The 27,722-nt window shown below is 45.8% G+C and overlaps 2 protein-coding genes across 2 annotated transcripts; one reads left to right on the forward strand and one right to left on the reverse strand.

Annotated features, from left to right (window-relative positions):
* The first annotated feature begins 3,646 nt into the window (after positions 1-3,646).
* LOC120667645 lies at positions 3,647-4,357 on the forward strand. The gene is made up of 2 exons (XM_039947680.1): positions 3,647-4,219; positions 4,328-4,357. Exons 1-2 carry the CDS (start codon positions 3,647-3,649, stop codon positions 4,355-4,357), a joined length of 603 nt encoding a protein of 200 aa, XP_039803614.1.
* A 1,127-nt stretch (positions 4,358-5,484) lies between these two features.
* On the reverse strand, positions 5,485-7,604 carry LOC120664997 (protein SULFUR DEFICIENCY-INDUCED 1-like). The gene is made up of 4 exons (XM_039944411.1): positions 7,343-7,604; positions 6,524-6,736; positions 6,278-6,433; positions 5,485-6,161 (listed from the first exon to the last, which is right to left on the reverse strand). The coding sequence occupies exons 1-4, from the start codon at positions 7,472-7,474 to the stop codon at positions 5,757-5,759; spliced, it is 906 nt and encodes a 301-aa protein (XP_039800345.1). The 5' UTR covers positions 7,475-7,604; the 3' UTR covers positions 5,485-5,756.
* Positions 7,605-27,722: the final 20,118 nt, after the last annotated feature.

Genomic DNA, 27,722 nt, shown 5'->3' on the forward strand with positions numbered 1-27,722 from the left:
TACCATCCTAATTAATTAGTTGATTTAAAAAATATTATTAAATACCAACTTGCATTTTAAATGTCAGGTTTGTGTGTGTCCGTGTGTGGTGTTAGTTGGGTCTGGAGAGAATTTTTGTTATTTTAAGGGTGTGATTTCGAAATGTGGGAGCAAGAGCGAGTTGAGCCGAAACGACTGGGCGTTCCCTGCCACTCGAAATTATACTCGTCCCTTATATATCATTAGCCCCACGTGTCATAGACACAAAAAAATCTCCTATATATCATTCAGTGGCACACAATGTATTTTTCAATAACACAGAGAGAATTTACTCAAACTTGATGGGCTGGAATCACACTGTAATTCAGGTAAGTTGGGAGAGCGAGTTGGACCGAAACGGCTGGACGTAACTTGCTGGGCTGGAATCAAGCGAGTTGGACTGAAACGACTGGACGTAACTTGATGGGCTGGAATCATACTGTAATTCAGGTAAGTTGGGCTTGGGCAAGATTGGAAAATATTAAATGGTGAAGAATTGCCTATTTTGTCTGATTCGAGTATTGCGAACTCAAGTGTAATATTGCTTGTCAAACCTTCCAAAACTCTATATGAACCAGATAATTTTATTCCCGATGGTTTTAAATCTCTAACATGGTAATATTTTTAATATGTGTTGCGACTTTTGGTAACGCAATTAATAATAAGAGTATCTACAAGGACGGGCAGCAGCAGCAGCTACTAGCAATTCGATTGATATGTCAACTCAAATAATGTAGCAAGCAAGTAATTGTAGCCGCATCAATCCAAGTAACAAAAGTGAGCGAGAGAAATATTTTCAAAGAAAAATACGACAATGGACGCAAGTACTATTAGCGGTCACTCAGCTCCGTCCCTCGACTGCGTATCTAGAGGAGGGAGAGAAATGCAAACAGGGACAATTGTCTCATAAGATTTTTATGAAGAAAAAATTATCTAGAAATTAAAAAGAATTCCTCTCAGCAAAATAGCAAAAAATGATTTTACGAAGTATGCCACGTACAGAATGGTCAGCCTATACAACGACCAAAACAGATTTTTTTTTTATGGCAAAGCTCGCTAATTTATTTAGCCAGCCACGGAATCATATGCCACAATAGTGTTTACAAGACTTGGGAGGGGATGCATCCAATGATAGGATGATCCGGGTACCGTGTACGAGCAATGTGAGCTAATAATGCATGAGTCACAGAATTACGAGAATGGTAAACATGGACGAGCGACGTCGAACAAAACATAGTTGCCAGCATGAATTTTGGCTCCCTAAAAAGAACACCTCCCTTTGCCAAATCATACTTCGTCGACTGCAGAGCCTTAACCCGTCTTGGAGACAGACTCCAGAACAATGGCCTTGTTTAGTTGCCCGTGTAAAATCGTAAAAATGAAATTTTTGCACATTTAAAATATTAAATATAAACTAATCAAAAAACTAATTACAAAACTCATATGTAAACTACAAGACAAATCTAAAGAGCCGAATTAATCCATCATTAGAGCATGTATACTATAGCAATTACTGTAGCAATTTAACGTCTAATTACAGCCTAATTAGGCTCATTAGATTCGTCTCGCAATTTACAAGCAAACTATGCAATTCATTTTTTATTCCATCTAGATTTAATACTCCATACATATAAGATTCTCTGATAGATTTGGAATTTTAAATTTCACAACTAAACAAGACCAATGTTTTGCATTCCCTGGGCTGGCACTAATTGGAGTGCTGCAACACAGGCGTGGGCCTCCGCACACACGGCATCCGTAACCACAGCCAACTTCCCTGCACCTGCCATCCCCGCAGCACACTCATCATCGCGGACGACGAAACACCAGGCTCCCGACGCCTCTTTTTCCCAAAAAGCAGCATCAACGTTGATCTTCCAGACATCATGCAATGGTATCACCCATCTCTGATCATTTGCCCTCGCAACCACCGCGCTTCTGCCATATCTTCTTCTTGTTGCGCAATTTGAGTTAACGACCGAGCTCTAAATATGACTTCCTCAATGCTTCTCATCCCATCTCCTCCATTTGATTTGTTGCGAGCATCCCACCACGACCTCAAGAGCCCAACGATTAGTAGCATCTTCTCATTTGGCATCTTTAGGATATCTTCGGTCACATTATAAGAGGATGACAGATTGCTCAGGGCCAGCTGATCACCTTCCAGGTTTAGACCACTCCAACAATACTTCACCTGTTTGCTCTCCAAGAAACAGTGACCCCCATCTTCATCCAACCTCCAACAATCAGGGCATCTAGTATCAATGTCCATCACACGCCTACAAATATTATTACGGAGGGACAGACTGTTGTGTGCAAACCTCCACAAAAAGGTGTTTTACCTTAGGTGGGCAATTTATTCTCCTTATCCTTTTCCTCAGATTTTGAGTTGCTGCAATACACACTAACTTCTTTTTATTTGTTTCACGATCCAAAAATGTTTTCTTTTATACCATGTTAAAACACATAGGCCTACTTTTTGGTGAGTAAATTGCGCCGACTATACATCAAATTGTATGGTTGTATTACTTTGGTCTAACAAGTAGCAAAACATGCATACTTGCAAAACTAGTGCACACCTACAAAACAACTGAAATATAAGTGGCTTTCATTGTATACCTACGCTTTGAAGCATCTATCCACACCAAGACTATTTTCTTAATGATGGTTTATGTCGTTTAATTCATGTTAGCACTTATATGCGCTTGGATTTGGACATAGCAATTGGACATTCTAGTATACTGAGTACATAGTAGTAGACATGGGCGGAGGTAGAGATAAAATGAGGGGGGTGCGACGCTTTATAACAAATGAATAATACTCAAACCAACATGGTGAAAATCCTCCAACAATTTTTACTGGGTGAATTTTATTGGCCTAGATGTCATCGCTACGGGATCATATCCTAGTCAAACCGAATATGTATTATTGCCGCTCATTCACATGTCATATTTTTCTAATCCAATAAAGAAACTTAAATAATGTATCTCGACTATGGAAAAATCATCCAATGAAACTACCTAACACAACACATAACACTTATACATGCCAGAACTTTTAGTAATAAATATTACTTATAAATACCATAAATAATAAAGACGAACAGGCAGTGAAACATGCTATATGTTGTCGAAATGTATTTTTAGTAGAAGTGATGGTTACGTGCCTACCTTAAAATTATCTGTTTGGGATTGAAACGGAAGCATAAGCCTCAAATAGGATAACAAAATAGACACAGAGAGGTTCACATGCATAAAGCCATCCACACAGTGTTGGCAAAATACAGCTACGTAGCGTGCATATGATCGCATATGCATACATTTAACAAGTTGGTATATGGATTTACACGCTTTGCTACTTGTTGGATAAGCTGTTTTCTGGTGGATGCAATTTATTTTTTTAGATGAAATCCTAGCGGTCGATCATACACACGACGGCCCACGTGCGACGTGTAGTTTCCCAGACCCCAGCAGGAGACGGGCCCCGTTGGGTTTTCGACCAAAATCCCCCAACCGCCACGGTTCGCCCCGCCCGCCTAAACAAAACGCCTCCACCGCGTCCCCCTTCCCTTCGCACACCAAATCAAGAACCAGTTCTTGGATTCTTGATCGGTCCTCCGCCCGCAGCAATGAAGTTCTTCCAGAACGCACGCTTGGTGCGGCTCAAGAGCCACCTCGGCACGTACCTCTGCGCCGCCGACGACGCGGTGGCCGTCTCCCACGGCTACCGCCGCAACTCACGCGGCACGGTCTGGACCGTGGAGCTCGCCGGCGACGAGTACGTCCGCCTCCAGTGCCAGCGGGGGCTCTACCTCGGCGCCGCCGACGCCGCCGCGGCGCTCGACCCCGCCACGCCCAGCTGCAGGGTCGTGCAGGGCCTGCCGTCCACGCCCAACGACAGCGCCTTCCTCTGGACGCCGCGCCGGGATGAGGGGGATCGCGGCGCCGGGTGCCTCACGCTTTCCGGGCCACTCGGCCGCCTCCTCCGCGCCAGCTTCGGGGAGACGCCGCGGGACAACACCGTCACCCTCGACTTCGAGGTCGGACCGGAGGAGAGCACGTGGGTGGTCGAGGTCGTCCCGGCGGAGCAGGCGGCGCCGCCGTCGCCCTGCCGCGCCCAGTCCTGCGACGCTCGGCTAGAGGCGGCCGCCGCGACGTTGGACACCGCGTCCAGCGCCTTCGTCAGATTATACTCCGCCAAGGTATTCGAACAAAACCGCGGTTCTGACTGCTTGCTTCATTCTTTCTTGATCTTGAGGACGAATTCATCTCGTTGAGTTGCTAAGATTGATTTCCTGCGTAATTACCAGCTAGTTCGTCCAATTAGTTTCTTGGAGTAAGAAGAATGCTAACTTCTTTGGTTCTTGAGGAATTGAAGCTTGTAAATTTCTTGTCGTTTCTTTTCTGATTGAGTCGCGTCCTGCTGAATCGCAGAATCTTGAAATGGCTTAAAGTCGTAATAATGGTTTGCAGGAATCGAAAACCAAGCTTGAGGAGCCGCCATCGATCGAGGAACCCCTGCACATGCCGGCGCGGCGCACCATCTTCCACAACACGGCCCGGGAGGACGGCGGCGTGGACGACTTCGACGAGGGCACCTGGAGGTACTTCACGTTCGACGAGCAGAGCCTCGCCGCGCTGCGCCGCAGGCTGCAACAGGAGACCAAGTACAAGGACTTCGTCATCTGCCGCCGGAGCGACGGCGACGCACCGAGGCTGTTCCCCGTCGTCCTGGACCTGCCGCCCGGCAACAACGAGATGGAGTTTGTCCTGGTCTTGGTGCCATCTAGAGGTACTACCACTACTGAAGATCTTGGCGTAGGCACTTGCCAAATCTTCTGTTCGTGTTTGGTTTCTAAACATATACTAGGCATAGTATAGTGGAACGAATACTAATAATATTGTTCATCAACTGTAATTGCAGCGGCAAATGATCTTCAGTGGCCATAGGGACGTGACCTGGTATCGCTGTAAGAAGGATAGGGAGTAATTCGACAGTTCGGCATAGCCTGAACTGGACATTTTTGTAGAGTGTACGGAGCAGTATCTGTATCTAGAGTTGTTCATAACTGAAACTGAACATTCTTGTGCTCTGAAATTTCAGTCACTTAGGGAAGCTCTCATCTTGGCTTCGTTCTCTAGTGCTCGACACTGTTACGAACGTGTAACTAGCTTGAAACAGACTAGCAGTAGATGGACAAAAATGTCAGAAAGGTATTACCAGTTTCTTTTTGGACGATTCTGTCCAGGAATGATCTTGGAGTTTCTTTAATTTATAGCCGCTCTTATGAGTGCTCTCTGTCTAAATGTGTTTGTGTGTACAATATGTTTCTTATTAGTGGACTACTGGACTGTGTGGTGTGTGCTGTACTTTGGTTCCGCATGCATTTCTGATGCAGTGTTGCGGATGTGTCTTTCTCGTCCCGTTTGGCTTTACCTTAGCTGTAATTGCAGTTCAGAGACATGATAGGTGGAAGCCGATTCGTTTCAGTTTCATTTCAACAAGTCAAGAAGCCATCAGCTCACAACAACCACATTGTGTATCCTGCATGTACAGTTTTCCCAACATGAACCACACAATTACAACATGAAGAAAAACCACTCTACTCGTGGAGGGAACGCTTTGCATCAACCCCAGCTATATGATCCTATCTGATCTCTATTTCTCACTGTAACAACCACAGGCTCACAGCAAGCAACACGTTAAAGATAAGAAAAAAAACCATGCAGAACAATGTATCAACAAGCTATTTGGTCCCTGAAAGTGGCGATCTCCTCGAATACAGGCAGCCGCCTTGACCTGAACGGTGTCCACCCGTTCATCACAAGGTCTAGTCGCTCCATGATCTCTTCATGGACACTTTGGCCGACATCAAATGGCGAGGAAACGCAATTGAATGGGTCGAGCTCGTGCAGAAGCTGCTCAGCACGGGCGACCACCTTTTCATCATCCGACCCATAGATTCTGTGTAGCAGGACGTCCTCGAGTGTTTGTCTTGCCTCCCCATGCCTGCCCAGCTTGATCAGGCACAGCCCAAGGTTGCACGCCCTGTTGGCATCAGGCTCAATAGTTTGTGCCTTGCGGTACACCAATTCGGCGGCTTCATAGTTGTTCTGCTGCATGTAAGCCCAGCCAAGGTTGCCCTGTGATGCATAGCAGGGAATATTTCAGTAAGCTGAATGTAACTGAGAATTTCATTGGTGAACAAACTATCGACAGTAGGAGTAGCAACTAGCAAGAGCAGTTGTGACCCATATACCAGAATACGAGATGTCTCCTGTTGGATTGAGACCTGGAACTTCTTGCCATGGGATCGTGCTTTCTTAGTTGCCTTCCCGTTGAAGGCCTCACCGAGGTATATCATCTTCAGTTTCTGTTTCAGTAGCTCAATTTGTTCCTCGACTTTTCCGCACTTCTGAAATATATAATGGCATCAGGTTAGAGTGCAGGAACCCTTCAGCGCGCTTGTGCAAGATGTGAATTAAGAAGCAAAAAACTGAACTACCTTATACAGATCGATGAGTAGGTTGTCAAGGGACTCTTGAGCCTGCTTGGAGCAGAGATGCCTGAAGGATCTGATGGCCTCGATCGCCTCCTCGGAGCGATCCTGCTGCTTCATCACCACAGCCATGTCCTTCAGGGCACTGTCCACCCTGTCACCGGAGTTGATCGCCTTCCAGAACCACACGATCGCCAAATCTGGCTGCTTCTCCACAAGCTGATTCATGCAATGAAAGTCATTGTGCCCAAATTAGCAGTTAAGATTATTAGGAGGATCACAACAAAATCTCGCACTACTAGTAATCACAATTTAAGCTGAGTGTAATCAAGTGTTATGATAAGTAATTAGATACTAATCGAGTTTGAAGCACATCATTTATTGGATCAGCGAATCATTCGCCGTGCCAGTTGGATCCCTCTCCATTTCTGGTAACCATTTGCCCCAGCCCAACATAGTGCATAGAACGATTCAGATATTCAGTGAACAGTACATCTGAAAGGCTAAAAGTACAGTTCGAATAAGAACAGTCACAATCAATATCCATATCAAGGCAAAGGAAATCTTGCCAACCGAAATTGCAAACCCACGAAATCTAATTTCAATTGACAAAACAAAAGGCATCGAAGTATTTACTTTTAGGATTTTTCCAGAAAAGACCTACTAATGCATGCGGTGGTTTACGTCAAAACCAGCGTCCGGTGCAAATAAAGGTGAAATGGCGCTCAAATACGATGAATAGATAGATGTTTTGATTTATTTTTACAGAAAGGTGCTTTGATTTGATGCACACATATAACTGGACGATGAGAGAAAGATGGTAACCTGGAGGTGCTTTGCTCTGACGTACGGGCTGTCGCCGGCGGGCACCTTGTGGACGACATGGAAGAGATCCTTCTTCTCTCCGCCGCCGCCGCCGCCACCACCACCACCTCCCCTCCTCCTGGAAGAACCCATGGCGGAGCAGTCTAGACGGAAGCCGGCTTGGCGAGAGGGGAGCGAAGGTGACTAGGTGAGCGTCCGGGCGATGAGAACGACCAGAGCCCACACCGGTAGGCGGTTTTGTTTTCGCGGGTTGCGGGATCTGGGGGTAACGACGAGCGGGGTGGAGCGAACCTGGACGGGAGAGCGTCCAGGTTCCGGGCCGGGGGTCGGATGGGGACACGGCGCCCATCTCGCTGGCGCGAGGCGGGTGGGGGGGGGGGGGGGGGGGGGGGGGGGGGGGTGACGTGTTCGGACCCAAGCCGGGTGCAGTGACGTGTGCTCGCGGCGCCTTGAAAGGGTGGGAGAGGGCTTGGTTGGGTTGGGATGCGACGGACAGGACGATGGGGAATCTTTCATCTCAGCTCACATGAACATTGAACACGTCCAATTGTGTTACTACGATTCGCAGCCTTCATAAATCTACAGTAGTCTTGAATGGGAGGCAGCGCTCCTGCAATTTATTCAAAAAAAAACTACGGTAGATTTCTCTAACCACTTGCTTTACTATGATATTTTTTTGAGGGGTAAAAAAAACTCCCTCCATTCTAAATTGTAAATTTTGATAAATAGTAAAATTTTGATATATTACAGTAGATCACTTTGATAAATTTTGATATATTAATTTTGCTATACATCTAGATAAACACTATATATAGATATATAGTAAAAATGATTTATCTAAATTTGGTAAAACTATAAATAAGGTGGAACGGAGGGAATAGAGATGATTAGCATGGTGTGGTGTCGAACGTCGATGGGCTCCTCTTGGTCACGATCTCGGTCGTTGGCGTTGGTGGGCCGTGTAAATTCCATCGCGTCTTGGACAGCTTGGGAGCCCACAAAATATGCGGGTGCCCAGAGTGGAGGTAAGTCTTCAGGCCCAAGCCTAGTCGATGCACTTGTAATGGGTCGGGCTCGTGGTTTTTGGGTTCAATAGGCTATTTTCAGGTTTTAGGGCAAATATTGCGGCTCGAGCTTGCCTGATGATCAGAATGATATGTAAATTAGGCTAGGCTCAATCTCACCAGATGCACTAACTAGATCAGCGCTGTATCCAATTTCTTCAGTGGTAGGGGTTTCTTGTCCGACGTTTAGAGCAAGCAAACCATCACTTGTTCTAAGATCTGTTTGGATGAGCTAAAGTTAAATGATAAAATTTATTACATACTAGCACTTATACGGATGCTAAAGATTTTGAGTCTTGAATAAAGTTTAGCCCATCTCATTAGCATGTACTTGGATCCAAACAGAACCTTACTATTATTATCTCGCCTCATTTTTTTTTGAAAAGAACCGGCAAGAGTTTTGCCGTTCTTGTATTGATATAGGAGAGTGAGAACAAAACAATAGGCCTAGACCCAAAGAAGAACAAAAAGAAAATCAAGCCTAGCCTAATCTCATAGCCAAAGCTCACACAAACAGATAGATCCTGCTAAGCACCAGGTTCGAGCTTCCTCCACAATTTTTGCAAGCAGCATTTGGATTGAAGACTTTCTGTGTCGGAAGATTCTTCCATTCCTCTCATTCCAAATTTCCCAGGAAACAAGCAACAGAAACGATCTCATCGTCTTAGGTGATAGTCCACTAGAAGCAGCTGTCAACTTCCACCAGTAGGCTACACTCTCACAAGTATCCAGGAAGCTATTGAAGGTCTCGCCCAGGTACACTGGCCCCCAAATTTATCTCGCCTCATAAAAATCATGTTTCGATCAGAAAACCCCATTGAACAAGCTAAGGCAATTTACATCGCATCTACTTCCCTCGTGGACAGATACACGCACCCAGTCCAGAGCCCCAAAGGATAGAGGGGGTATATACGGACACGCACCGTATGAGGTCTTTAACAAAAGACTGGAATAACCTCCATCATCATCTCAAAGTGCGTAGAGCAAACAAAGGAAAATCAAAGACACCTGATTCGTAGACGGATCACATGCACCTGCCAGGATATACGCGCCTTTCCAAAGGATCTCTACGCATCTCCATCCATCCATGCTCGACACGAGCTCGCAATGAGTGAGAAAGACTACACGGGTTAAAGATGGCCGTATTTGACCGACCGGCCCCTTTGCGGCGAGCTAGATACATCATACGGGTATCCTCCCCAAAGCCTGCGAAAGAAGGAAAGGGCAGGGGCTCTTTTGGAAAATATCTCTCGGAACAAGAGGGGAAAAACAAAAGAAGCGCCTGCCACACTGCCATGGACACGTTCAAACAATCAAACGCCATCGCTAAAGCGACCCAGCCCTTCTCGTGGTGGCATCATGCATGAGCTGGCGCCTCTGGCCTCCATGGCCGGGCCTGCTGAAAGAAGAGGCAGTGTGCACCAATGGAAGATTTTGTTTTCCTAAAGACGAAGAAGAAGGATGTTTTTTTAGAAGAAAGGTTTCCCCGCTTTATTTCCATGAAACAAAGCAAAGTTCAGGTTGCACAAAGTTAAGGTTTAGCGTATTCGAAGCGCGCCCGCTAAGGTACAGCAGAACAAAGAGAGACAACTTGACTAGCATCTAAAGCATCAAGGTAACTTGTCGCTAGAGCACAAGAGATCATCGGCACAGGAGCTTCAGCGGCCTCCAAAGGCATATCGGCGATGTAGATTGCTCTCCCAGGAGATGCTTCCAAACTTGACATATGCTCCATCTGGGAAATTGACGATGACTGGTTCATCTGAGGAGGAGCAGTCAGCTGCAAGGGCTCCTCCAGCTTGCTTAGTAGCCTTGCTAGCACCTGGTCCAGCTTCACCACATCCGCTTCTGAGTAGAGAGATCGCCAATTTTTCGAAGTGTGAAGCAGTCTTCTTATCAAGATCTTTTCCCCATCCAACTTTTGCCCTGAAAACACATAGCATTGCGAAATTTCCATAAAGACCACATCAATGCAGCCGAGCACCCATTCATAACTTTATGTTTATAATCACTAATCCACCATCGAGCTACAGATTCATAACCATCACCCAGTTGAGTATGAAAAATGTCCTTCAGATAAGACCAAAGCACTTTTGCTACACAACAATCAAAGAATAAGTGGTTAACTGTTTCAGGTTCATTACAAAACAAGCAAGACACATCTTCCACATGTCTTCTCTTAGCCAGGTTAGTTCTGATAAGAGTTTTGTTATTGGAGAGGAGCCATAAAAAGATGTGGATACGAGGTGGGACATTTAAGCCCCAAATGCTAGGTGCATAAACAGGTTGCACACCTCTAAAACTGATAGTTTTATATACAGCTTGCACAGAAAAACTATTGCTATCAGCAAAGGATCAAACAATTGCATCACAATCATCATTGTAATTAACAGATTCTGCTATGGCCACAAGGTCTAACCATTTCTGCATTAGCCTTAGTGAGATCCTTTTCCTAAAGGAGATTTTGAGCTCTTCTCCATCCCAAACTTCAGCCACACTAACATTTTTTTGGTTAGATAGAACATAGAGGTCCCAGAACTGGATAGCTAGGCTGCAAGTCCCAAACCAAATGTCTTCCCAAAATCTGATTGTTTTTCCATCACCAATTTTCCATCTCACTCCTAGTTGGGCTGCTTTACTAGCCCACAGTACACCTCTCCAGAAAGGGGAAGCACCAATTTCAGGACAACAAAAAAGATTTGGTTGTTTTGTTCTGTATTTGTAATCAATAATTTGTTTCCAAATCATATTATCACTAAGGTGATATCTATTAATCCAAGAGGATAGTAAGCTCATATTTAAGCAAACCAGATCAAGAATCCCCCAACCACCATATTCTTTTTTCTGAGCTATACTTTGCCAATTGGACAGGTGGTATCTGTGATTCCCTTCCTGGTCATTCCAAAGAAAGTTTGCCATTTGAGAATTAATATTTTCAATGGCCCATTTTGGGAATTTGATAACCAAGAGTAAATATATTGGAATGCTGGCCAGGCAAGATTTTAAAAGAGTGAGCCTACCAGCACTAGACAACAGTCTACCTTTCCAACCAGAAATTCTTTTTAGGAGTTTGTCCACCACTGGTTGAATGTCTTCCCTTTTGAGTTTGGTGAAATGTAGAGGGACCCCAAGTATTTAATTGGGAAATCACCAATATTGCAGCAAAAAGTTCTAGCCAGAGCAGTCTTGTCCTCATCAGTCACATTCATAGTGATGAGGTCGTTTTTATTATAGTTGATCCTCATCCTAGAAAGGTTTTCAAAGCAAGCTAGGAGCCATTTAAAATGGTTAGCTTGGATGAGATTGTTTTTTAAAAATAAAATTGTGTCATCGGCATATTGCAGACTCACAATACCTCCTTCTATCATGTCAGTTAGCAGGCCTCCAATGAGGCCTTGAGTAGTAGCTTTACTAAGCATACTGGTGAAGACATCCACAACTAAATTAAAAAGAAGGGGAGACAAGGGGTCCCCCTGTCTTAAACCTTTTCCTACTGCAAAGTAAGGCCCATTTTCATCATTAAGTCTGATACAAACAGAACCACCTTGAGTTAGCTTAGTAATCCAGCTAATCCAGGTGTTGGAAAAAAACCTCTAGAAGAAAGAACTTCAATAAGGAAGTCCCAATTTACTCTATCATATGCCTTCTCATAATCAATTTTAAGAACAATACCAGATTTTTTCCCCTAGCCACCTCATGTATAATTTCATGAGCAGCCACCACACTTTCAAGGATATATCTCCCTTGGATAAAGGCAGTTTGGTTTGGGGAAATCAACCTATCAATAATCTTAATGAGTCTGTTATTGAGAGCCTTGCTAAAAATTTTGAAACTACAATTGATCAGAGCAATAGGTCTGAACTTCCTCATCTCTATGGCATCTGCTTCTTTAGGGATCAGTATTAGCATTACATAATTCAGTCTGTTAATGTCAAGACGTCCTTCCTCAAAATCCTTCACTAGGGCCATAAAATCATTCTTAATCAGGTCCCAAAATCTCTGATAAAAGAGGAAAGGGAAGCCATCAGGCCCTAGCGCTCCATCAGCATAAGAATCAAATATAGCAGTTCTAATTTCTTCCTCAGAAAGAGGTGAGGATAACATAGTATTCTCTTCCTCAGATAATTTTTCCTCATCATTCCAAAAGGAGCTTTTAAGATGGATGTTGGGTTTGGCTTCATATCCAAAAAGAGTTTTATAAAAATCTGTAGCTATATTGAGCATCTCTTTTTGATCAGTAACCTCTCCCTCAGGTCCTTGCAAGGAAGTAATCATTTTCTTTCTTTTTTTGTTATTAGCCAAAGCCTGAAAGTAGGTAGTATTGCAGTCTCCTTCTTTAATAAACCTATCTCTAGATCTCTGTTTGGCTTTGATTTCCTCAATGCACCAAATTTACTCTAATTGAGTTTTGAGATTTTGAATTCTATCTTTCTCTTCATCGGTGAGGTTGTTTTCTTCAGAGAAAACATCCATGATATCAAACTCCTCGCTCAAGGCCTGCTTTTTCTTTCTCATCTCAGCATTGATGTTTATGGACCAACCTTTGAGTTTCTTTCTTAGGGCTCTTATTTTAAATTGCCAAACCTCTATGGGGTTTGTCAAAGGACAGTGTTTCCTCCAAGTATCTACAACAATGTCATAGAAATCCTCCTGCTCCAGCCACCATTTTTCAAATCGAAAAAGGTGATCCTTTTTTGTTTGGTGTAATCCAAAATCCAGGATAAGGGGGACGTGATCACTTCCTAATCTAGAAGCACTTCTTACATTTGCTATGGGGTACTGGTTCTCAAAGTCTGTAGAAGCCAAGATTCTATCCAAGACAGCCATAGTAGGATGTTCTTGGTTATTGGTCCAAGTGTAAGCTCTAGTGGGATTTTTGAACTCAATCAAACCCCAGTGGTTAATCCACTTATTGAAAGCAACAGTCCAATGGAAATTAATATTTCCATTGTTTTTATCAGAGATAGTTCTGATCAAATTAAAATCACCACCTACTAAAGTAGGTCCATCCCATTCACTTAAGATTTCATGAAGTTCATTAATGAATTCTTGTTTTCCTTCTTGATAAGCAGACCCATAAACAGTGATCAATCTCCACAAGAAATTATCATTGCTGTTCTTAACATGAGTAGAAATACAAAAATGTTTCTTAGACCAACTCAAAATATTAAACTTACTGCTTCTAAAACCTACTAGGATGCCTCCAGCGGTACCACAAGCAGGTAGAAAGTTCCAATCAAAAGGAATCCCAATAGAATCAAAAAAGGATTTATCATAAGAGTTTTTTTTGGATTCCTGAATGCCTATGAAATCAAGCTTGTTAGTAGTGATAAAATCTTTTAAACACTCTATCCTGCCTATTTTATTCAGGCCTCTGATGTTCCAAAAAGCACCTATCATTAGATGTTTGTTTTGATTTTTCAGCATCAATGCTTTTTTTAACAATCTGAGACCAAGTCTCTTTTTGTGTTTCTGGTGGTTGAGGATTAGAAACCTCCACATTTTGTTCTACTGGCAACCTAATGGTGCCCCAACATTATCAGTGACCTCCAGATCACTAGGTAGAGTAATTTCAGGATGATTATACTCAAATGTATTACTTTTTTTATTTTCATCATTTTTCATGCTATCAACATTATAGAGACATTCATGAGTATCGATACCCAAAGATTTGTCAATTTTATCAGCAATTTGAGCTAACTATTGCGAGTCAAGAACAACAAAGGAATTACCTGCACCTTTAGTAGGAGCTTCCAGATTTTGAATGCATTTGAGTTCAGTAGCTTTTTGCATCACAGTTCTAGTATCATTCTTGTTCCTTCTTGTTCTTGCTATCTGCAATTCAGGGCCCCATTTGATCTTCTTAGGCTTGACTTGCTGGGCTTGCTCCATGGGAACCACTTTTTCTTGAGATGAAACACAAGCTTCCAACTCATCACTCAGATTTCTCTTGGTTGATGTAAACAACATTATTTTCCTGTACTCATCATCTTCAGATTCAGATTCACTGCTATCTACTAATTCCATTGCCTTTAAGAGCGAGGGTTGGACGTAGTTGTCTAGCTCATCATCCGCCATAGCTTTCAACTATTCCCATCTGGAGTGACTATCCTCGTCTTCATCTAGAAATAGGTCAGCAGGGAGAATATTTGCATCATTCTTGATAGCAGAATTCAGGCCTTCTAGCATCTGTTGTTGCTATTCTACATCATCCATATCATGCTGATTAGGAGCACTTTGGGACTTCTGATTTGAGGTTAATTTCTTTGCAGCATCTGATTGCTTGTTAGGAGCTGACCCTTTTGCATTTGTTTCCATATCATTCTGTCCAAACTTGTCATTGTCGAGGTCATCCGCTTCATCATCATCTCCATCATCTCCATCATTAGGATTATCATTCGCCGGGTCTTGTGCTGGAATGGGGTCCCCTTCTATAGTGAAAGAGATCACAAAGAGTTGTTTCTTCATTTCAAACAGCCTTTCCAAGGGAATCTTTGAAGGATCTCTGCAAGCGAGCTTGACTCTCACAACCTCATAGAAGGACTTGAAGATTATAGGCCAATCCACCTCCAAAAGCAAACCAAAACCAGATGTAATCTGAGCAAAGACTTTCCAATCACACCACTTCGGGGGTATGCCCCTGATCTGTAGCCAAGTATCCTGCAGGTCCTCAAATGGCATGGTATCACCAACCCATTCCAGTACTTCCACTGGAACACCAGGTTTTATCAGACAAAAGGATGGGTAATTCTTGATATCAGATATTTTCTTGTGGGGTGGAAACCTGACTAGAAAACTGCCATGCTCAAGTTCTCTAATTTGCCAAGGCCAATCTCTGCAATATATGTCCCCAAGCTCTTTTTCCAATTCAACTAGTGTAATCTGTCCAGAGATCACCCTAACCACTCCACAATTTGTCAAATTCAACCATTGGCTTGGATCTTTTTCATTCACCTCGACATGATAGAAGCCCAGTCCTTGATTAACACTTCCATAGAAGGGAGCCACAGGGTGGGTTTGGTTCCAAACAGGGCAGGCATCCATATGATGGCCCGGAATAGCACACATAAAGCAGACTTTTGGATTGCTATAGATTCCCACAAAATGACCTGGTTCCCCACAGTTGAAACAAGTCAATGAACGATACCTGGCATCAATGTTAGGAGGCGCACCCTCAACTGGCCATTGGTCTTTTGGCTTCTTCTGGATAATGCGTTGAGTTGCTGGCCTGAATTGTGGGAGACCTTGCTGTTGACGCCCTCCACCCAGGCTAGGACCAAGTGGTGGGCGTCTTCCTTGAGCTTGTGGTGGTGGAGGGGCATCCCGAGGTTGTTGCTGCTGCTGCTGCGGGCGCCCCGGAGGAGGATCACGCCGTGTGGGGCGTAGGGGCTGAGGGCGCTATTGTTGCCGATCCGGCTGCCAGACCCATCTCCCTCGCTCTTCAGCCATCTCCTTCACCACTTCGGCATACAATTTCCGCTGATGAGAATTCCCCCAAATGTCACGCGAGAAGCTAATTCGTGTTGGCTGATCAATGAGCCGATCCAATCTACGCACTGGATAGCAATCCTCCACGGTAAAGCTTCTCGATCGAACCAGATCCTTGCGAACCCAAGCAACGAAACCTTCGGGTTGGGGAACCCTAGGTTGCTGGCGGCGGGTGGAGGATGGGATTACCCAGAGCTGATCGAAGAAGGATGCTATCTCCTCCTCCGGGTGCAGGAGGACCGCTGGATCTTCACCATCCTTGCGGGATCTGCCTCCAGGTGTCCTCTCGCGGGCGTGGGGTCTTGAGGAAGACGACGCCCCATTGGACGGTGGGGGCCTGGAGTTCGAGTGCAGTGGACTCCACGCGCCAGAGAGGGGTGGTGGGTCCGATCTGACGGAGAGAGGAAGTGGAGGCGCCGCCGCCACCAGCGTCGCCCTGACAGGGGCGCTCATGTTCGTCGCCGCTAATATTCCAGAAGAAGGATGTTATGTAGTGTGTAATGATGTATTGCAAACAACATTCTATTCCTTCTTTTTAGCACAGAGATAATAGCTTTGAAACTTGTCTTGGCTGTATAGTATTATATTGTTCTAGAGAAATCATGCTACGCCTTTTTTGCAAAGACTGTTCTTTGGACCAATTATTCTAGCTAAACCTTCTAGCTGATGGACATCAAAAGTTGACTCAGGGATGCAAAATGCTGCGGCCAATCAGTTTGATGTTATTGTGGGAGGGTGATGAATTTTGTCACTTGGTTAACACATATGCCTTTTTGATTGAAGGAAAGTGTAAATTGATTGACAATTAGTTATTCACTTTTTTAGAATGGTTGGAGAAAAATGAACGGCTCAAGTCGCTCGATCCAACGGCTGGAAAGGTAGGGCACCAAGAGGCACCAAAATGAGAGCACACGGTATGCACCCAGTGCATACTAAATGGTTGGCCATATGCATCGGGTGCATAGCGAAGTGGTGGGCCCCCACCGATGGAGATGAGGTGGGATAGTTGTCTTTCTGTTTTTTATTTGATAAAGGGTACAATGGTAAATCAATAATTATGTGAATAACGTTTTGAGTAGTATAGTTTAGAATTGAATGGTTGTTCTAGTAAAGTTTGATTGAATGGTTGATTTAATATAGTTTTAGCCCATTAAGGTTGAACCCTACGTCGGCCCTAGGGTTCCTGGTGGACCTAGGGTTCCTCCCAGCGAGGAGCGTGCGGTCCGGCGGCAGAGGGAGGAAGGCTGCAGCTATGATGTTGTCAAGCTCACGCTTGTCATGATGGTCCACATCATCGTCGAGAGGAAGAGGAGGCAGGGAGATGGAGAGGTTTAGGGCGCTGGTGTCATACCGAGTAGGTCCGTATGACTATGACTACTCCCCGGCGGTGAAGTGCCACTACAATAGGAAGGTGCCTTGCTGGACACCATGGAGCGACGACAACCCAAGCCAGAGGTACTACAGATGCCCTTCAGGATTTGTAAGCCTTTCTTTAGATTTCTCCCTTAGATTGATCTGCTCTGCGGTTGATTTTTTGATTTACTATGCAATTAATTTGAGTGTAGAAACTCGGGGATTGTGGCTATTATGTGTGGATTGATTGTGAGGCCACCCAGTATGAGCGGATTTTGTTGTGTGACCTTCGTGATGCTATTTGGCAGCTGAGGAGGGAGAAAGAAGAGGAGCAACAACATGTTCAGAGGGTCCAGGAGGAAAATGGAGAGCTCAGACAGATGATAGTGCAACTAGAAAAGGAGAAGATGAATTCAATAAGAAGGAGGAAAAGGAGTAACTTGAATTGAAGGAGAAGAGCAATTTCAGTTGTTTTAGTAGTTGTAGTTTTTGCTTTGTTAGGACTATTGTTTGAATCGAAGTACTCAACATTGTGACTTGCTCTATTAGAGCCTGAGCTTTTGTGGCTAATTTTTTTTAGTGCATGATCTTTTGATCTAAATGTTGCCTGAGCTCACAGCATATTTCAATGGAAAAATGAACTAGTTTGCAAAATGAAGTGATAAATGCACATGAATGGCAATTAACAATATCAGTTCACAGCTCACAATATTAACATGAACCTGACTTCGTAGAACTAACATCAGTTCATAGCAGTAAATATTTACAGCAAAGGATATCCCCATGTCGATGTCATTAAACAATATAAGTAACATAAGTTCAGAAAAGGTATCATCTTTCCGTTAGACATTTTCAGTATTTGTCACCAAACAACAAGTAAGAAAGGCGGCCACTACTCCTTGGGATGCTCGTGGAATGGTTTGCTGAAATGAACCTTGAGAAGATGTTGCAGCTCCTGATCTTGGGGCTTGAAAAATTGATGCATTCTTATTGCTTGAGCAGGAGCTGCCAATGGTTGTTGAGAAGGACCTGGTCCTGCTTCTTGAGGAGCTGGAGAAGGAGCTCTTGGTGCTTTTCTGTGCTCTTATCTAGATGATGAAGATATGTCTGTGAGGCACTGAAATGATGTAACCGAAGAAAAAAGAAGCAGGCATTCTATTTTTGTACACTTGATCCTTTACCAGCTGATGCAGACTACATTGGTGAGACTGTTGCAACCACTGGATAGACCCTCAAGTTCGTCCGGTGATAGATTGTTCGGTGGTCATGTCCGATGATTATTGGTCACATGGTGCACGAAAAAAACAGTCCCATAGTTGCTGTTCTTATAGTTGCACCTACATAATTAACGGTGTCATGCTTATAGATCAAGACACGATGACGTTGCCCACAATTTATGTTAGAGCTCACGAAAATGGCGTGCAATTTCTGTTCCAGGTGTGGACTAAGTGGATGCATCTCTGGAGGAGAAGCTATTCTTTCGGGCAGTGTATTGAAGTTCTATACTTCCCGAGTGATCGGTGACACCAACGGGATGAAGTCACGGGATGGTCCCAGCATCCGATGAACGCAAAGACCAGATCTCCAGTGTTAGTTGCTGTAACAGTAGGTGTTGAGTTTGTAATGTTAGTGACAATAATTTGGCAAGAGTCAGTTGTAACTTGTAAGTCAGTCCTAATGACTGAATGGAATTATCATTCGCCATTCTGTGCTGTTACTTTGTGATATTACAACTTCATGACTGAATGGCAGTTACATGACTGAATGCCAGGTGATTGGAGGGAGCACCGATCCGTCTGGTGCTGCCACACAAAGGATCAAGAATATGCTAGTATTGAATGAGATGTTGGCCATATATACAAGCATAGGACCCAACTGGCGGCCCAAGAAGTGGGGCTCATCATATAAGATCACCAGAGTATGGAATAGTGATCACTGGTCCAAATGGTGAGAGGAAACCATCAGGAAATCTATCGAGTACATGAAAAAATGTCCAGTGATAGAAACAGTCTGACTCGTGAGTACAATAATAGAGGAACACGTGAAGCAACCCAAGCAGGTCGCGAGGCAGATGGGCCGGAACACGTGAAGCAACCGAAGTAGCCGGCGAGGTGGATGGGCCGGATGAGGGCAAGCAGCGATCACAACCCACGAAGAGTTAGAGGGGCAATTTTGAATTGGTAGGCTTGCAATTTCCTAAAATATGCCAATGGACAAGAATGGTGAACATGGTCCAAATGGTGCATGTAAAGAACAGTTCCGTCAGGTTATCTGCCGAGTCCGTTAGAAAATGTCCCGTGTGTCCATTGGTCTGATCGTTGAGTGCAGTAAAAGAGGAACACATCCAAATTCAAGTCCTTTGAGTATGTACTCAAATTCTTTCAGAAGTTGACGCTAAATCCTTTGAGGAACAAGTCCAAATTCAAGAACATGTCAATCAGGAGAGGAGCATGTGTGCGTCCATGAGCATCTGGCTATCTGGTCCGACTGTGTTACACCAAAATGTGTTGGCACGACCAAAACGGTCACCAACGACAGGTAATGCTAGTGCAATGTAAGCATGTACCCTTTGTTTTGGGCACGCACTTTCAGAGAAGAGGAATCCAGAGTTCCAGACTGACTTGTAGGCCTCTCTGTAGCAACTGCCTTTGCGTCAATGCATTGTGTGCTCGTAGTTTCCTAACATATGGACCAGTGATCAAGAATGGTGAACACCGGTCCAAATGGTGCATGGAAAGAACAGTTCCGTCAGCTAATCTGTCGAGTCCTTTAGAAAATGTCCCGTGAGTCCACAGGTCCGATCGGTGAGTGCAGTAAAAGAGGAACATGTCCAAATTCAAATCCTTTGAGTATGTACTCATTCTTTCACAAGTTGGCGCTAAACCTTCCTCATGGAGGGTCTTGGGGAGGTTGGAGCACATTTCACTGGATGTCATTGACGTTACAAGTTCTTGTGACCTTTAGAACATGGAGGTTGTTGCTTATTATATCGAGACCCTTAATGACTCTAGACAATAACCCATCATCCATCTGCCTTCCAAGTTATTGATTGTATGGTGAACATGTCTGTCGATCACTGGTCGAATTGGTGCATGAATTGATCACCAGTCATCTCGCTCAGTGCTTCTGACCGATGGCCACCAGTCCAAAACTTGCGTCGTAAGAGGTGGTCAATCAGCAAATGTGTCAAGAGAATGAATAATATTCCAGTGACAGTCAACACTGAACACCGGTCAACCATTTGTGTAACCATTGTCTGGCTGCGAAGCGTCCAGTTTCACAAAATCAATCCGGTGATTGGTTCTGGAGGCGCACTGGTCTCACTGCACAGGCCTCATGGAAGTTTCATGGCACAGTTACTTAGACTGGGAACTAGGTGACTGTGCCACAAGAGTTTCACGAGGATGAAACTTCTCTCGCATATGATGAAACTCCTTACCTCTCCTCACATATAGCTTGCCAAATCAATAAAATTGGTGATGTGGCATATAAATTAATGCTTATGAAACCCTCCATCTCTGACATGCATTGTGAATTATTGATCTAATATATAGCAACTGCAAAACACAAGTTCAAATCAAACACAAGTTTGCAAATCAGATATATATCACACACAAGCAACATTAACAAACACAAGTACTGTAGTTCTGTCCAGCTAGATAAAGGGCTAAATGGGCGTATACTTAGTAACATTACAACCCACAATCATACCGCCCAATCGGCCTATCTATAGTTTTGGTTCTAGTCTTCATCGATTGCTGGGTCCGCCCTACCGGACCCACGCCTCTCCGCCTCCTCAGCACTGCTTCAACTTCCCCGGACCCACGCCTCTCCGCCTCCTCGGCACCGCTTCAACTTCCCTGGATCCACGCCTCTTTGCCTCCTCGGCACCATTTCAACTTCCCTAGACCCACGCCTCTCCATCTCGGGGATTGAGATTCAGTGACATTGCATAGTGACATTTCCCGTGACATTGAGTCACTGACATGTGGGACCCATGATGTGGGTCCCACATGTCAGTGACTCAATGTCACGGGAAATGTCACCGTGCAATGTCATTGAATCAGCCTCGGACTCCCGCCACTGTGGTTAAAGAGCAATTTGTGGAGCGGCACTTGTTGACGGTGCTTCACAAGGTTCCACGCCGTTGCGACTTCCCCTTATCCCTTTGCCATTGTGCTCTCGCCCTCCATCCGCCGCCATTGTCATCGACCTCCCCGACCAGAAGCTCGTTCGCCTCGTCGCCGGGCGGCCTATGGTGCCTGCGAGATCCCTCACCGAGCTTCCATAAGAGATGGTCATCGATGTCGCCGCCCGCATCGCGGCCTCATCCAGCTTCCCCATGGCCGATCTCCGTCGCCTCATGGGGGCTTGCTCTCTCATGCGAGACAGGGTGTGCGCTGGTGCGCCGCAGCCTCAACCTGAGGCTGGCACTGCAGGAGTTGGCTGACGTGGAGATTAGCGAGCGACTGATCGCGAACACCTATGGCGCGGGCAACCTGGAGGCGCGCTTCATCGAGGGGATGAGGGTCGTGGCTTCATGCGCCGTTGGACCATCTCGATCAGGCTGCCGGGGTGGGGGGGGGGGCACAAGATGACGGTGTACATGCTCGCTGTGCTCCTGTGGCGAGCAAATAGTGGCGCCGAGGTCGACCTCCGGGCCAAGGAGCTCCTGGCAGAGGTGGCGGACAACGACTCGGCACTCGCTGTCTGGAATGACAGCGGGGTTTCTCGTCCACGCGAGCACGCCTTCAGACATGCTTTGAACGTACGTGTACCAGGCCATCCGGATTTGTTTCTTAATGTATAAAAAAGGAAGTCTTGGTTCCTAATGGGGTTGGGATAGAAGATCCTTTTCCTACCAACTTGAAAACTTGGAGGGGCAGACTCAGGTTCAACCTAGTGAGGGCATGTGCCCCCACGGACTCACTCGAAATTTAAAGCTATTTAACCAACAATGTTTCATCATGTATAAGATTCTTATATTTTTGCTATCTGTAAAACATGTCATTTCTTGCTCTCAAGTTTTGTCCTAGGTGTCCGCCAACTTTGATGGGCAGCAGAATGTAGTATCAATCATCTAATTACTTATCAGCAAGCTGAAAGAGAAATATTTCTACGCCTATAACGATACAATAAAGGCGTCCATCAGAAAAGAGAAAGGAAGATGAAGAAGTACCACGATTGTGTGCAAGTACAAATACTTCTTGAAAAACATCAGTAACCTCTGGATGAACTCATGTGCTTGGACCTAGCTGTCATCGGTTTGTGTTTCTTTTCCCTCCAACATATGTGCTGATATTGCGCGTATTGTTCCATACTCTGAAATTTCATAATAAGAGGGTGTTTGGATCTAAGTGTTAATGTCTAAAAGTGCTAAAATTTAGCACCAGTCCATCCAAACAGGTTTGCTAATAGGGTGGGCTAAAATTTAGTCAACATATTTTAAAATCTCAGCAAAAATATGAGTGCTAATATGCGCTGAAGTTTAGACAAGTTTGAATGCACTCTAGATATATAGCAATAGATTCACCGTGCCATACCTTACCACTTTTATTTAGATAATTGTGGTAAATCTTTGGCCTCTACACCAGCCAGGAACAGCGGCACCTATATATTCGAGTAGTTGGCAAGGAACGGAAAAAATAGATTCTCTTCCATATAACCATGTCCTCTTCACGCTCATAAATCGAGCAAATCAAAGGCGAATAAGAAAAGAAGATGATGATGATGGATTTCTTTTTTTTTTTGATGTGGGGGGAATATGATGATGGATATGAAGTGGCAATCATCTCACGATCCTCATCCTGAGAACCCTGCACGAGACTCGACAAGAATCTAGTAGACGCCGCCAGCTCGCCATGCGGGGGACGCCTTGTGGGCCCGCAGCGCCACGCACAGAGGACACAGCAGGATCACAGGAGAGTAGAAGAGTAGAGGGATAGAGGCGTCCTGTCGAACGGGAAAAGAAGCGAAGCGAAGAGAAGCGAGAGGGGGCCATGCCCGGGGGGCCCTCCAGCTTCCAAAGAGAGGGAGGATCGGAGGTGGAGCTCGACCAAGGAAACGAAGCGCAGCGGCAGGCCACGTTGGGAAGGCAGCTCCCCGCCCCATGCGTGGTCCTACAAAAGCGCGGCAGATTTGCTTTGAACTCCCAAAGACAGAGAGCAAAAAGCAAAGCTACCGCCAGGCAGCAATGGAGATACACACCCACCCTCCCACCCACACACAGAGTGAGTGAGTGAGTGAGTGAGAAAGGAATTAAAGAAGACAAAGGAAAGCCGGCAAAGCGGCGAGCAACGAAAGAAGAGAAGCGAAGGAGATAAGAATGTTTTACGAATCCAACAAGCGTTCAGGATCTATGTCGCAGCAGACACCCACACACGACGCACTCCGTCCACACGCCACTCAAAGCCCGCGAGCAATCTGGTGGATGCCCATTGGTGTGCGGCTGCTGCACCGTGGTCTTCCTCCTCGCCGAGATCATTGATCGCGCCAGCTGCACCCCCGGCATCGCTCGCCATCATGCCGCCCTGCTCCGCCCTTCCATTCCCGGCCACCTCCCGTGCCCCGCTTTTCTGCGGCCCCAGCTTCATATAGCAAGCAGCTAGAGCTCCAGCTGATGTGCTCATCATAAGTTGAGCGCTCTCTCGGCTCGTGCCTCGGCTTCGCACAAAGACGGCCGGACGGGCGACATTGCTCGCGTCGTCTTCCCTGCCCGGCCCCCTACGAGAGCTCTACTAGGGTCTGAGGTGGTGGTGCGGGGAGAGAGAAGCAAGGAGAGAGAGGGGGCGCGCGCTCTCTATATGGGAGCAAGGCCGGGCAGGTCGCCGGGGGATTTGGTGAGCTGTGGCGGGCTGCGACGACTCCTAACCTTCGTCCTATTGCTCTGCGCTTGCCTTCTGGTGGCCATGGCGGCGACAGATGGCGCGACCTTCGGGTCGAACAATGCGGCGGCCATGGCGACGGCGACGGGCTCGCCGGCTCGGCGTCCCGGCGGTGCGGACGCGTTCCGGAGCAGCAAGAGGAGGATCCCCAAGGGGCCCGACCCTATTCACAACAGGTACTGCCTTTCTGCTGATGGCTGCATGCATGCAGTTGTAGTTTTAGTTTGCCTGCATTTTGGCATTTTTCTACTTCTACACTCCATAAACCGCAGTTTTGCTCTTCGTCCAGTTCTTGAGTGCACGCATTTGGTAGAATTCTAACTGCTAGTGTCATGGTTCAAATGTATTGAAATAGAAGTTTTTTTTCGTATTCAAAGTTTATCTTAGGTGTTCTGCTGAAAATAGTCGAGTCATCCGCTCAAAAAAAAAGAAGAAGAAACAAAATAGTTGTGTCATACAAGTATACAAACGAACACACGAGCATGGTACATCTATGCATTCTCAGAGGAAAAATGTCTATAATTTGCAAAAGAAGAAAGGACGAAAAAAATCTATATAATTCAATTTTTGAAAAAAAGTAAAACACAATTCAAATAAAGTAGCAAACACAATGCTTTGCAGGTATATAATGCTCAGCTCGTAGTTCGAGATTTATCTGGTTCGGTTCCTTTCTCTTCTGCCGAAGCAGAGGAACAACGAGGAACTGAGAACCCACATGCATGGCCCACATATATGTCGCGTGCGCATGATAGACGCCTAGTTTGTTGCATTGAGGTTCTTTGGATGCTTCTTTGCAAGTTTTGGGCTTTCGGCAAAGCGAAACCGAAGAACGAAACGAGTGTACTTCTGAGCAGAGCAAATCATTGCACAAATGACAGGAGAAGCATAATTACGGATAATACCCGAGCCTAAGCTTGTAGTTTTTTTTTAGATTAAGGTAAAGCATCCGGCCTTAACATCCACAAGTGAATGTAACCTAAGCTTGTAGCGTTAGGTTCGTTGGTTTACCTGAACACTTGGCACTCACATTCTTCCTCCCTGTGTTGGAAATGTGTTCATTCCCAGGCGCGCCGGGAAGACGACGATCGAGCCGCGGCGGAGGGGCTAGCCGGCCGGGGGCCGGGGGGGAAGGATCAGCCGGTGCTCATCTTCTTCGTTCCGTCGAGTGGTTTGGATGGAAGGAGTCATCTATGTAGCATGCAGCTACGGACTAGCAGGCTACCTCATCAGTCTATCTAGCCATGCTAGCTGGAGATGAGGTTTGTGCAGTGCAGAGAGGTTACTAGCACCCTCCTTCGATGGGGATTTTGGTTTGTGGGGGTATGTATAAAGCTGCAATCTCCCCTTGCAAGGTTTCTGTTTTTTTTTCTTGTTTTGTTTTTCACCAATTCAAGCTGGTGAGTGAGATGATTGATGATCGACCGACCTTCTGCATATTCTTGGAAGATTTGATTTGAATCTGAGGTTACTCTGTTTCTTTTTTCCTGTAACCCCTTCTTTTGCTTGCGTGTAAGAAATTCAGAAAACCAAGAGCTGCCGAATTGGCTGGCATCCATTCCTTTGCCTTTGCCCGGCGGAGCCCAGCTCGTTCTCTTCCAGTGTGCAGCTTACTCTGTTCGTGGCTCGGATCATGCGTGCAGGCGTGCAGCCAGGATCAAGGTTGCATGCAGTACTCGCCTAGTGTAGCCCGACTGGTGAAAGCAAAAGAGACGGTCTACATGGTAAAGCTAGCATCGATGCGCACGGCCAGTGTCCGCGTCTGTGCGTGTGCGCGTGTACCCTGCCGTGCCGTGCCGTGCTTTCCCTTTTACTCCTTTTGTTGCAGGGCGGCCACCTCGTCGAAGCGTTCGAGGAGCCCAGCAGCTCTGTGCGTGCGTTCCGTTGCTTGTTCGAAGCGCCCAGCAGCTCTGGCTCCTAGCACACGAGCACCACCTGACATGCCGCAGCTGCCTTGTGTTGGAGGTTAAAATTGGCAAACATCAAGCCAGACCGGTTTGGACCTGTGCAGTCCGAGTAGAGTTAGGAATTGTAATTTGGAATCCGTTTGTAACTCAATTTAGAAGAGGTACGTCTTTCCCAGTCTATAAATATAAAGGCCACGGCCGATTGAGGTCCTTCTACCCAATCGAATCAATAAATTTATATTTTTTCTATTTTTCTCCAAACCCTAACTTTTTCCAATCTTGTGCTGTTCTTTGCTCGTCTCGACGACGTTCAAGGGCGTCTTGGGTGGCCTGCCGACCTCAAGACAACCCTAGATCTTCGAGCTCCGACGGATCCCTCCCGAGCTTGAGGTTCTAGGTCTTCGCGAAGCTTTCTGCGCCCAACCGGTCTGACCGGTTGGCGCGACCGGTCTGACCGGTCGCCAGGAGACTTTGTCTGGTTGCGATCATTGCGATCCTGCGCGTTCTAGCGCTTGTGTGTTGACTAATTCTGCGTTAACATACTTTTTGGCGACACCGCTGGGAAAGATCTGAGTTCATCGGGCGCAATGGCCGGTGATAAGGTTGATCCCAAGGTAGATGCGACTCCTATTGACATAAGTACAAAGACATACCTGAGGAGACACGCAAGCAATTCGAGGCTGCGTTCCAGAAGGAACAAGAGGATGCCAAGAATAGATTGCTTGTATGCTTCGGGAAGACTCGGCAAGGCGTTTTCAAGAAGGAAGAGTTCAAGATGCCTATGTTCACACCACCGCCGAACCCATCTACTACGGCTACAGCTGCTGCTTCATCTGCTTCCACTCCAAGCGAGGTAAGTTTTACATTCGATTCTATCAAGTAGTTTGCCGATGCCTTTCTGAGTCGATTCGAGCAGTCACAAAAATTTACACAAGATATGCTTATCGACTTGAGTATGCAAAACAAGGGGAAGATAACTATTAATGATTATTCCACTTTTTCCCCTAACCCTAGTCTTTCGGCCGCACCATCAGAAAATTATCAGTATGGTATGCCGCCGAATTACTTCGCGGGACAGACACCCCCGCCGGGCTCAGTTCGGCCATCCAGTGCCGAACCGGTCAGATCGGTCGCACCGACCGGTCAGACCAGTGCCCCTGCAGGCAGACCGGTCAGACCGGTCACTCAGACCGGTCAGACCGGTGCCATGGTGCTCGGTTCTGCATCACAGCCACAAGTCACGCCTCCTCCTGCTTCAGCTGATTATAGCATGGAGCGAGAATTGGCGGATTTTGTGCCGCCGTATACGACAAAGTCATACGGTGAATCACCTTTCCCTCCACCGTTGCCCAAAGATGTTTGGGATGATTGGCTTAGGGCCAATCCGCAGTATGCCGCACAAACGATGTCCAATACTGATCCTGCGACACATCGATTTCGGCCAAACATCCACGGGTAACTATGAGGCCGATCTTGCTAGGATGAGAGAAGATCTGGCCGATATGTTTAAAGAAAAACTTGGTTTTGTTGCAGGTAGGAGTCGGCTATATCGTAGGCCGTACATTGATGTTTTTGATTTGATTCCTTACCCCACTGGTTGGCGTGTTCCCGATTTTGTCAAGTTTAGCGGTGATGATAACCGATCCACTTGGGAGCATATTAGCCAATATATTGCTCAACTTGGAGA

Source organism: Panicum virgatum, chromosome 3N (genome assembly GCF_016808335.1).
Source record: "Panicum virgatum strain AP13 chromosome 3N, P.virgatum_v5, whole genome shotgun sequence".
Classification (NCBI taxonomy): domain Eukaryota; kingdom Viridiplantae; phylum Streptophyta; class Magnoliopsida; order Poales; family Poaceae; genus Panicum; species Panicum virgatum.